Below are 12,900 nucleotides of genomic sequence, written 5' to 3'. Positions count from 1 at the left end.
TAAAGCTCCTAAATCTAGAATTGTGGTGGAAATACATATTTTAAATGATCAATAACTAATAAACCAGTATCTTTCATGCTGTTGCCCAAAAAAAGTGGGGGACAATCTGCATGACTCATGTTGATATCTACTCAAAGAACTAAAACAGGGGGTGGGAATTTCGAGGGACTCTGTATTGGCTTTGTGTCAACAGCTCTTTCTCGGACCTTTACTTTTTTCCCATCATCTCGCTCATCTGGCCTTTTCCCGAAGTAAGGAGAAGCTAACTCATATTGTCTCCATCCTAGTTTTGGGGTATTTTTCCTAAAAAACTATTTGAGCAAGTGCTTTAACTGACTTCTAAACTTTCAGATATCAGTAGCCCATAAGAACTGCTAACCTCTATGTCCATCTTCATTCCGTTTCCAGTTGATCCCAGCACGAGGCCATGAGCACTTGACACTTAAAAAAGGAAGTCTGACCTCAGTTAGGGAGCAGTTTATTTTATTTTTTTGCTTTTTTAAAATCGTCTTATTAGGAGCTATAGGAAGCAGTTTAAATAGCAAGCATGCTAAGTTGCATTCCCGCCCCCCAGCCTATTCCTTCTCACTAGCACCAAAGAAAGACTCTCAATTTGAGAATCTGTGAAATTCATGTATGTTACTCAAATAAATAATAACCTAATGTATTCACACCAGATGCCATTTATTCAATTATCATTTGTTTAAGTATATGGTATGTGAACTGAAATATCTATATCAGAAGGATTCCTTTTAAAGTCACAAACACAATGTTAAGGTGAGTTTTTAGTTCAAAATTAAGTTCATAGGCTACAAAATTTGTCAAGAAATATTACTTTCATTTATCATGTGATAAACTTGAACAGAGAAAAACTGAATATCAACAGTGTAAGTATAATACTAGTATAGACTTGGTTTTTATTTATTTGAATTATGATATCTATTTGTTCAGAATCTCTAATATATGTCTAACTTCTCAGACAACAGTTATGCTTATCTGCATATCTTTCTTAAGTAACCAAAAAAAAAACCCCATCCTTTTCTTTTCATTAAAAACTTAGACTTAGGATGCTATTGTTTTGCTCTCCTAGTATAAAGAGAAGTTTTATGGTTCGTTTATCTGTGATTGTTAGTGAAATGCTGTATGCAATCCCTCTGGTGCAGTAAAATCATAGTCAACAGTAATACATTTTCTTCAAGATGACCATAGAATAATTGTGGATGACAAAATAAACAAATCCATAAACACCAGCTTTCTCTTCTCTGGGAATGAAGGTGATATTTGCCTCAATTGCACAACTCAGCAACACTATTTTTTAGAACTCACAGTTATCTCTGACATATTCAGAATTGGATACCAAATTCAGCGCCTGATTATTTTCTTTCTACAGTGGGGAAACACTTTCCTTGATGTTAGACAGCAAACAAAAATAGTTTCCTGAGATTACTAAAACAGAATAAAAATTATTCAGAAAAAGGAATGTTTTATTTCACGAAAGTTCATCTTATCAAATTTGGACATACTCTCAGGAGAGACCAGATTCGGGAAGAGAACTTCATCCTTGACTACGTCTGGGAAAAGAGGAAGACCCTACCAGATGGATTGTTGCATTGGGTGCCACCACCGGCTCCACCATACCAATTGAGCAGTGCTTTCCTCGGTGGTACACAGGGCACTCTGAATTAGAACTGTGTCCAGGACACTGAACTATAACATCACCATTTCAGGAGCACAGCAGCTCTGAAGATATAAACCTAGACAGCAAATGCCAAAGTCCTCCTTTGTGCTCCCTAAAATGATTTCTTACAGGACATTATTTGATGAAAAATCAACTATCATATTTGAAAGAGAACATATTCTATGAATAATATATTACTCTGTCATGTGCCAGAACATGTAATTATTTTAGCAACACAATATGCTAAATCAATGGTTTCCATGACAAGGTGTTTACCTATAGACATATCAAACAGAATCTCTTACATATGGCATGGACATTCTTTTCTTAGTCTATTTGCAATTTAAGATTCTACCAACTATATGCTGTGTAGCAAGGCATGGACTGCTAGTTAAGTTCTAGCATGACTTTTTATTTTAATTAGTCTAGAGTTGCACAAGGTGTATGGGCATTTGACCAGTTATCAGGTCAGACACCTAAAATTTTGTGATTCAATTATTCTCATCGAACACGTTCATCTGGATGTTAACATATTTGACTCCTTCTTATATGCTGCAAAACACCAAGGGCTTGCTGTTTCACAGACTATTTGGTTCAAATGATCCAAATGGTAAATACATAAGTAAGAGTACCGGTATTCAGCTTCTTCAGTTGTACAGCCTCTATATTTCTCATTCAGAAAAGGTGGAGGCGTGTTTTCTATGGGGCATACACATACTTATTCTTATCATACACTTCTCAGAACGTACGTTCCATATGCCTAGATTGTCTCACCAGCAGACTCTGGACTTTCTTACGAAACATAGAATCTAGAAGGTTTCCATTGACCAACTAGATGAGGAACAGAGGAGTACAGATAGGAACTACAGAGAGACAATGATGTGTTTATATTTACAAGCACAGACAGCACAATGGATGAGATTTATTTGAAGCCATTCAAATCTGTATAATTTCTTGAGAGAGAGAGAGAGAGAGAGAAGTGATGCTCAATGAATAAAGAGGGAAGTAGAAGGTATGTGTGTGTGTGTGTGGTTTTGCTATCCAAGGACACTTTTTCGTCTAAGACCACTGTTATTAAGACATATCTTTTGATTATTTTATTAAAGATTAAAAAGTGGTTGTACTCAGTGGAGTGAAATAGTTGACATGATATACTTCTAGTGACACTTTGTACAAAGTCTCTGGTAAGTATGCAGCAATCATGAAGAAAGATACTTTAATAGAAGTCTTTTCTTTTACTCAGTATTTTTTTTTTCTCTTTTGAATCCATCCTGTTGAAATCATTTCAGAGGTGTGGGAAGAGGGAACTCATAATTAAAGATGTTCATTACATCATTATATATGGTAATCAATATAGATAATTAGACTTTTCAGCTACAGCTATGGAATTATGGTTCATTCACGTGAACATCATGTAGTCATTAAAAGGGTGTCTTCTGAAAATATTTAGTAAGAAGCAGAAAGCACTTACAGCATAAAGTGTAAGCAGCAACATTCTTTTATGTATTTCCCCAAGATTACTGTAATTAACCTGCATAATAACTATTTATAAAGAGAGTCCTACATTGAAATAAAATGAAACCTATAACTTGCTGAATATTTAAGGATAATTTTTAGTAATTTCAGAGTTGGCAATATATAAAGTTCCAAAGGTAGGAAAGATTTCTACTCTTTGAAAGTCTGGTATCAAAGGAATATGATACCCTGTGCTCTGGAAAGTTCTAGAAATTGGCTCTTGCCTATTACAGGCAGGCTACAGGCAGATTGGCATCTCCAGGGCTCCGGTTCAGCAAAACAATGGTGTCTGTCTTTTGATTCCCTTGATTGAAGCTGCTTGAAAGGACTGAGTCTGGCTCACCTCTCTGATTGACCTTCAGAATAGGGCAGTGTGATTTCTGGGCCTTTTGCCCAAGAAAGTGCTGCCCATATATTTGCTGATGGAGGAAAGTTATTTAAAAGGGGACTGCCATTTTATATTTATTACATTAAAAAATAACACACAGTTGGACCTTGAAATGAAAATGCCAGGCCTTGGCTACACATTGAAATTCAAGCCCATCAATTTATATCTTTTATATAAATTTAGATATTGTTATGTTCTGTTTATATCTCCCATGTACTTCCTCCAAGTCCTGGTAAAATGCTGTGCTTTTCATTGTCCTTGAACCCCGCAATAAGACAGTTGAAATGATAACTGTCAGACCATTCTCAATTTGGGGCAGATGAAGGAAACGGAAGAGCAGAAGGGCACAGGGAAGCGGAAAGAGAGCAAGAGTGTGGACAGACAGTATGGACAGACAGTGCCAGAGAAAGAATCTTAGTGATGAAGGTAAAACCAAGCGTTCCATGATTTCAGTTCATCTTGATACATGTTATATATGTGCAAATGAACTGGGGAATGGATGGGTTTACAGTTACCTGAGTCTGTTAGCTGTGTCTGTAACTTAGTTAGGATGTTCAAATTAGGTGACCAGACAGATCTACACCATCTCAAAACCGAAACCAAATCTGCGTCGACGTCAATTCTTCACGATCCTATGTGACAGGGCAGAACTGCCCTTATGGGCTTCTGGGACGGTATCTCTTTACAGGAGTAGAAAGACTCATCTGTTTCCTGAGAGGCATCTGGTGGTTTCACCTAGCAGTTAGCAGCCCAACAATAATGAATATGCCATTTGGGCTCCTTGTACCAGCCCAGCTTTGTGTAATTCCTGATGAGTTTTCTTATAACTCCTCCAGCAGTCTTACTATCCTCTGAGATAAAATCTTGATTTAGGAGCAAGAAAAGGAGGAGCCATGAGCTTTTGGCCAAAGAAACTCAGTTGGAAATTCTCACCTACTTAGAATAGGCACTACTTACAGCTTCCCCCCACTGATGTAGGTCACCCTCCTAACTCCCACCTCCTTGAGTATCGCCATTTGTAGGATCAGATCACATTCTGAGCCTGTTGAAACTGACCACTTTGCCCAATCTGGAAAGGGTGAAAGTGAAATCTCCAAAAGCAAAGCATATAGATTATAGGGAAAAATCTGTTTCAGGCAACTCGAGATTTATTGTTTTCTTCACAGATCCTCCCTCTTTTTCTGTACCCTTCTTTCTGGTTCACCTCCTCGAATAAAATAGCAGCAACAGAACTAGCCTGGTAGTTGTTTGTAATTAATGATTTCTCTGAGATTCAAGGATTAAGGTTACATTTCCCTACCTAGTAAACAATATATACTGCACACTGAGAACCAGAGTCAGGAAAATAAAACAAAAGTTGTTGAAAAGGATCCAAATCCCAGACTGATGGCTCCAGTTTACTGGGCCACTAAGTAGAACACATGTTCCTTTTGGTATTGATAATTAATAATAATAATAATAATGTAGAGTATTTTCTGAACCATTTTGATAACCAAAGGTTAAAATTTATTCAAAAGAATATAAAGTCAGATAGTAATTTGCATAAGAAATGTTCATAATGCCAACTTGGGTTAGTTAGTCTTTACAACTTTGCTCAAAAAAAGTAATGTTGACAAAAGAAGGAAAATTAATATATAAAAGCTCTATGAAGAATTCCTCTTTGAAAAAAATCACACTGTAATAGGAGACAGAGAACAATCTGATTTATTCCCAATGCAGGGACATTAAAAAGCAACCCAACAGGCTGCCATTCATCATAAAAATTATTTTAATTATGTTGTCAAATAAAGAGATACAATTAATTTCATGTTCCCTGTGTTCACAAGCAGATAACAGGTACCATCAACATCTCCTCCTTGGTCCAAGCTGTTGGCGGTTTTGCTTAACTATTTAGGAATATATCTTCCTAGGAGTTATTGAAACATCTGTATAAGTACAGCCACTCATGAATTTATATTTCAAAACCTCTTTAGAATATAGCAATAATATGTATCTCAAAATTCAATAGCATGAGTAAACAGCTTGATAGCATTTTAGTATGTCGGCTCGTTTGTATACAGCATTGCATAAATGGTACTTGTGAAGTCCTTCATCTCAAAATAACAATAATTATAATACCACTTGCCTGTATGTGACATTAATCCAAAGACTTGAATTTACCACCAAAGTTGCATATAAATGCCACATATATTAGTGCCTCAGCCTTAGCAATTATAAGTATTTTCAGTGTTAGAAACCTATTGAGTATCATGAAGTTATAAGGTCCCAAACCATCCACAGAGCTATGTGTATTTTAGCTTCAGATCATTGACTAGTGAAAACTATTGCTTCTGTACTCATGATTTTTTAAATGGATTTGCAAGGCTGATCCATATTTCTACTCTAGGAACTATAAAGGTCATTGCCACCCTAAGATATGGGCAATTGCTCCTTTGTTGATTGCATAGAGTAGATGGATTTTCACTCTCCGATGTAAGAAGGGATTCCTTAATGAACATGCCCACAGAGTTTAAATTTATACTTCTGGTAACCTTCTTTTTCAACCCACTTAAAACAAATTTTTTTCTGATCAAATTGATGGCACATACATTCGTACTATATTTGAAATAAAATAACACCTAAGAGAATATAATTCAATATTTTGGACACATTTATAATAAATTGGGTGAATTCTTTCATAATGTAGTTAAATCAGACTCAGAAAGTCTATACACTAAAACAAGTAAATTAGAATGGAGGTTTGTGAAAAGCTGCACTTTAAAAAAAACAAGGTGTATTTTGTCCATGGTATCATATCCTTAAGCTTATTAGTTCCTTAACTGAAAGAAAATCACATTTTAGGAACATATTATCCACAACTTAGGAAGCCTAATATCCATTATACTCAATTAGATAAAGATTCTTTTTAGCTATAATGACAATATTCATTATAATGAATGTGTGCCCTTCCTCTAGATTTTCAGAAATTGCGTTTTAATGGATTAATGGATATTATGATTTGAATGGTTTCATATTGCTTATATTAGAACTGATTCAGGAATTATAAGATAACATTATAATGCCAGCACTAAAACCTTCATCCTGTCTTATTTCTCAACAACCAGACATGAGTTTTGGCCTTCATATGCCCACCCTGGGACAGAAAGCACAATGATGTTGGTGATTTTCTCTTTCTGCCCCATTTAAATGCACACAGGCTTTGCACAGCGTATTCCACTAGGGTTTGGTTGAGACTGATTAAACTGTAGAAGGTATTGAGAAAAGTGTATTAACTAGAATTAAGGAATTACTCACCCAGCTGGGTCTCCTGGATTGTCAGTTTACTTTCCAGCGGATACAAAAGCTTGGGTGGCTTATCAGTCAGAGGGGCTGAAAAAGAATAATCATACAGAAACATTGTTATGCTCCATGAACTGAAGGATAGAATACAATTTATTTTCTCAAAGATTTTTCATTCTCCAAGTAGTGTGCCAAAGCGCTCTACCAAGTAATGACTTACATATTGCAGGTAGTTCCTTCAGGCAAGCTGAAAAACTATTACATTGTATGGACTCAAATATAATACTTCCATGGTGACAATTGCATGATACCATTGAATTACAGAATTAGGATCAGTCAGTGCTTTAAAACACATGAGTGTGCTTCATCAAATATTTTTACTATGTGCTTCATTACATTTTCCTACACACATAGCCTCTAAATGTGGTGGCCATGTGACATTAACTTAGTATAACAGCACACACACTCACGTATACATAAAAATGCACCTTACATTTATTATTTCATCCAAACCTGAATCCATTACATTATATGGCATTAATTGTTATTGTAGATGATGCTCTCCTAAATTTAAGCTTCCACACACTTCTTCTTGGTATTCCTGTCATTGACTCAATTCTCAGCCTACAAATGTAAATGTTTGTTGTCACACCTCCTGAAGATAGGTGGCCGATATGCATACTTCCCACTGCTAGCTAAAGGAGAGTATAGGAACTTCCATCGAATAGCTCTCTTTCGTTAAGCATTCCCTGCCACAGACACACACCCTGACTGAATTGCTTTGGTCCCCTGAGACCTGCCACTGCAATCTACATTCAGTATCAAATAAAGACATGCTCAATTCAGGGTTGCGGAACTCGATGTTTTTTTCTGTGAGGACATTTTCCCTTCTTGGCCAGGAGAACATGCCAGTTTGGGTGATAACTGAAAGGCTGATCTAGAGGACAGTGCCAGGAGCTACCCACACGTCCTCCTTCCGGAGGATTCTAGAATTCCTGCTGCTTCAGCAACACACCTCCATTTTTGTCTACAGAAAACACAATGCACAGGTATGGGGCCCCTGACATCTTAAAAAGGGATGGGTTTGAAGAGAGTTAGTTTGGGAGACCCACCTCACATAAGATCCTTGTCGTTTTTGTTCATTGCTCATTGAATGTATTATCTATTCACCTTCACTGCTATTTAAAAAGAGGATGGAGCAAAGAGATGGGGAGCAAAGTTGGGATAATGCGATGAGATCATTCTTATTTGACACCTGATTATCCTTAAATACTCTTATTTCTTGCTTAAATCAATCCTAATCATTTCCTCCTACCAGCTAAATAATCAGCATATTCACAAATGGTTTGCAAAATAGTCACCGAAAAAACTAAAATTCGATGCCATTGAGTTGATATCAACTCATAATGACCATATAGGATAAGGTAGAACTGCTCTTGTGAGTTTCCAAGACTATGGGAACAGAAAGTCCTGTATTTCTTCCTTGTGGTTTTTCCCTGATGGTTTCAAACTACTGACCGTGCAGTTTGCAGTTCAATGAGTAATCACCACACCACCAGGGTTCACTGTTAATAGATCAAAAAGATAGATTTCTTTGACTATGGTTCTCAAACAATTTTAGTGAAATTGTACACTTGATCTTAGCCAAAAGGCCGAGAAGCGATGCAATTTTAGTGAACTACAAGACCAACTATGATATAAAAAATAATTGGTTGATTCAGTAAATTAACTTTGTAAAGTCTTGTAATAATGAAGTCACATGTAGCTCTGTCAATTGCTGTATTTTAATGGAACACAGCTGAGAGGAATATAATAAAGAAAACTATTTTTGAGGCAGACAATAGTATCCATATATATCACCTTTATTCAAAAATATAGAGTGGTGTGTGATTCTCCATCCTTCAGATATTTCATATTACTTTCACTATACAAAATCCAATTTAGCTGAGGAACTCCTTAAAATTGAGTCATAGACTCAATCAACACTAGATATAGAGAAAATCTGTCCAAGTCTCAAATTCTTGAATTTTTACACCATGGTCCATAAAGGTCAAGATTCTCACAGAGCCCCTCTGGGCAGGTGAAATGAAGGTGTGGACAAGGAGCAACCCAATGGACTTGGACCTATACCTTGTGGTGCCTAGTCCCTATCCTATTTTGACAAAAGCAGCTCTGTTATTAGTTATTTTGTATAGCAGTATTTAACACAAGAGATTGGGGGGGGGGGAATCCAACTCAATTCCATTGATAATGACTCCCACTATAATGTGCCAGAAACAATGATTTGGAACATTTAAGTGAATCCATATTTCCCTGCCATTATACTTTCCAATGCTCTATAGTGAAAACTAACAATGAAAATAAAACATCCTGGGCCAATTCTACTCCCTTGTTTTAGAGACCGAGGAGCTCATATCCAAAGAGACAACTGGCTTCCCAAAGGTCACAAGTGGACATGCTGCCTCCCAGTTCTTTATAATGTGCTGTTTGAAAATTCTCTCAGACCAGTACTGCATAGCTCTGCACATAGTCTTCCCTCAAGGTGTATGCAATCTGTTAGGAGAGCAAAAACATGCAACCAAATAACCATAACCTAGAGCAACGTACTCTTGTCAAGCAAGCTATCAATTCCAAGTGTCATGTGTTGTTGTTATGCAATGGTGGGTATCATCTAAGCACCTTATATTGTGTGTATGTCCCCTGCCAAAGTGACAGTTGATCAAAGTGAATAGAAACTTTCAGCTGAAGTATGACTTATTTAACACTTTGGCAACATGGCAGTGAAAGGGGGGGGTAGCCATTACAACTAAAAAAGAACACTTCAACTCAATCATTTGAAGGTGATTTTGTTGTCACAACTTAAGGATAGGCACTGAATATTCATTGTTTAAATGTCCCTGGCCCATGAGAGTATTTAATAATTATTAGAGAAATTCTGACAGAGGACAAAGGTGATAACATACAGTGATGGTTATAAACAATCAAAGCAAACAAGCACACAAAACCAAAATCCTTTTTCGTTGTGCATGTAATTTGGGACTGGCAGAATATTCAGCCAGATTACTTATAATGAAAACACAGCAAAGTTATTAGCATGAGACCGTGACTAGACCAGCTGACATTTTATTGTCAAAAATAAGTTGAGTTTTGGGGACATGTATCCTTCTCTAAAGCACACACACATGCTCACACGCATCACTGGAAGACTAAATAGAATCCTACGATATTGACATGAAACAGAGTGATTTTAAATTCTAATCCTATTTTGTTGACCAAAATAAAACAGTAGAGATGTTTCTCTCAGTTTTTGCATAAAATATATCTACGTGTCTGCCAACAGAGGTATCCTTAGGTCTCATTTTATTCTTGAAAACATCTTATTGACAAAGTAATATGACTTCCACTACAAAATATTAGCATGTCTAACTTCACAGAGCCTTTCTGCTGAGTATAAGGGAGTTTATGGGCACTCATGCTTCTCCCTAGCTGACATTTAGAAAAACATTCAGAAGGTGGGATACATGAAGTTTTTTATAGTATTAATTCATTGTCAATGCTAAGATTCCCTAACTCTTCATGATGTAGCTCCTTGCTCTTTCCCTAATTCTATGGACACTTCAGTTAGGGAAGAGTAGGAAAAGGAATCCCAGTTTCCAAAAATAAAATGACAACCGACATGGCTGTCATCTTGAGTCTTCTCAATGTTCTTAATGAAGAGGGGAATGCAAGGTATTTATAAGGAGTGGCATTTCTCTATTGGTTGGGCTGTTACTACTCCGAAATTTAATTTTAATCGCTCAAGTACTTTGTGGTAGTTGCATAATCTGTTGTTAATTTGAGATTTACAAGTGAAGGGGTGGAATTTGGCCTGTCAGTCAGGTCACAGCTTGATGACCTCATTTGGAGGCACTAAGGAGATAAATAGCTCGCTGGAGGCAGGACACATGCTCAGTCACTGCTAGACATTCCTGTTGACAAGCGACATGGAGACAGGCTGATGGCAGCCAGAGCTGGAAAAGGCATGTGGAGACCCCTGCCAGAGCTGAGATGCTTATACCACCACTGGATCCACAAGACTCCCCTCCCATTGGCCTATGATTGTCCTGCATTTGGCATCATTGCATATGTTTGGGGAGTTTGAAGAGGACTTCGTAGATTGGTCTCGAACATATGGGCTAATACCGGACTTATGGAATTGATCTGGACTGGGCTGGGATGTTTTCTCAATATTCTATTGCTCTTGTATATAAAGCTCTTTCTTATACACATGAGTGTCTTTATGAATTTGTTTCTCTAGTCAACATAGACTAACACATACTTCTTGGAAGCTTATATTTATCCTATCGCAATATTTGTTCTTTCACATTATAGACTATTTTCAAAATGTATTTCTACCGTTATTTTCATTGATTTTTTTCTTAGAATTTTTATGTCAGCATGGGAAAGATGGCAGAGAAATATGGACAACATAAACACAGAAAGATCTACATTTGTGCAATGATAATGCACAGATGCACACAACTAGTCAACCCATCTTTGCAAAGGAAGGCCACATCACCAAGAGACATCTGGTGAATCCATGCCCTTGGAAGGAGATTCTCATTTCCATCACCCCACATGACTGCTGGTTGCATTCTTGATTTCGGACATTGGAGAAGTTACTTAACCTATCTGAGCCTGTCTTCTGGTATAAAAGAAAAATGAAGCCTGAAGAATTTTCCCTTTTAAATCTTTGTGAGAATTAAGTAGTACAACTGACAAGTGTCTGAACCTAGTAAGTGGGAATAAATGTATTCTAATGATACTTATCAAAGTTTGGGACTTTAAGCATTTCACATTCTATGCAGTTTGTTTAGAAAAACAAGACAATGTGTAAAATACTGAATTGGAGCCTTAACTTGACCTTATGAACTGTTAATACTACTCATAATGGGCTCCCTCGCTGGGAAACCCATCTCCAAGACTGCAATGCAACCCAATGGAACACTATGCATCCCCAAAAAGCAATGATGTGACCAGCAAGCACTTCGTGTCATGGATGGACATAGGGAACATTATGTGGAGTGAAATTAGTCATTCACCAGAGGAAAAATATTATGTGATATCACTGTTAAAAAGAAAAAAGAAAAATTTTCATACTAAACCGAACTGACTTTGGCAGTTACCAAGAAGGGGAGGGAAAGGAAGGGAAAATTAGGCAATAGACCAGAAGGTTGACAGGCATTATTTTGGGGGAAGGTGAAGATAGTAATCTATAAGAGAGAAAAGAGAAATCATAGGAGGTGCTAAGGGTAAGCTAATGGGAGGTTGATGGGCAGATTCACTGGCGAATACAATATAGTCTACCTGAAATGTAAACTTCCACTTAACTCACAATTTAAAAACAAATTGTCTTTAAAATAAACCCACGCAATACAACAAACATATTTTGAAGACTATGCAAGCCACTATATTAGGATTGTCAAGGACTTAGAGTTGAAGAAAACATAAATTTTAACCCCCCAGGAACTTGTAAACTTGATAAATAATTACCATACAGTTTAACAATTCAATTCTAAGTGCTTTAGATTACGTACCCACAAATCTTAAGTACTTTATTAGAAATAAAGAGAACGAGACATGGAGCCTCCATAATGATGGTCAGAGAGGAAAGCATGTGTATAGCAGAAGGAGTTGAGTGCTGTCACCAGGGAGAATTTATCACCTCATTAAAATCTACCAACTAAAATTGGTCACCAAAGAATATTTAGCAATTTATGCAGCTGACAATAGACATGCTTTGTTCTTTTGCACAAATTGTATTATTACAAGTCTGGGTTTGCTTGTTTAGTGGATGTGTGTTTAACTCAAAAAAGTTGACTGTTTCTCAGCAAGCCAAGAAAATTTAGTTCCTCCACAGATCTTCAACCTCTGAATGACTTGAATGGGATTTCTGTCTGTTCTGCTGCCTTTGGCCATGAATATATTATTTGTTTCTAATACTGGATGTATTAGTCTAGGCACTTTAGAGAAACAAATCCACAGCAACTCATGTATAATA

The 12,900-nt window shown here is 36.8% G+C and overlaps 1 protein-coding gene across 1 annotated transcript in view; it reads right to left on the bottom strand.

The window, feature by feature from the left end:
* Nucleotides 1-6,867: 6,867 nt before the first annotated feature.
* LOC101638954 (interleukin-1 receptor accessory protein-like 1) overlaps nt 6,868-12,900 on the bottom strand; it is a 1,156,451-nt gene continuing 1,150,418 nt past the window's right edge. The window contains exon 7 of the mRNA XM_045298667.1: nt 6,868-6,950. Within this exon, the coding sequence (XP_045154602.1) occupies nt 6,868-6,950 (83 nt within the window). The remainder of the gene's footprint in view (nt 6,951-12,900) is intronic.

This window comes from Echinops telfairi, unplaced genomic scaffold, assembly GCF_000313985.2.
Source record: "Echinops telfairi isolate 266 unplaced genomic scaffold, ASM31398v2 ScPeMD7_7436;HRSCAF=8474, whole genome shotgun sequence".
Taxonomy (NCBI): Eukaryota; Metazoa; Chordata; class Mammalia; order Afrosoricida; family Tenrecidae; genus Echinops; species Echinops telfairi.
This window is presented reverse-complemented; position numbering and strand designations above follow the sequence as displayed.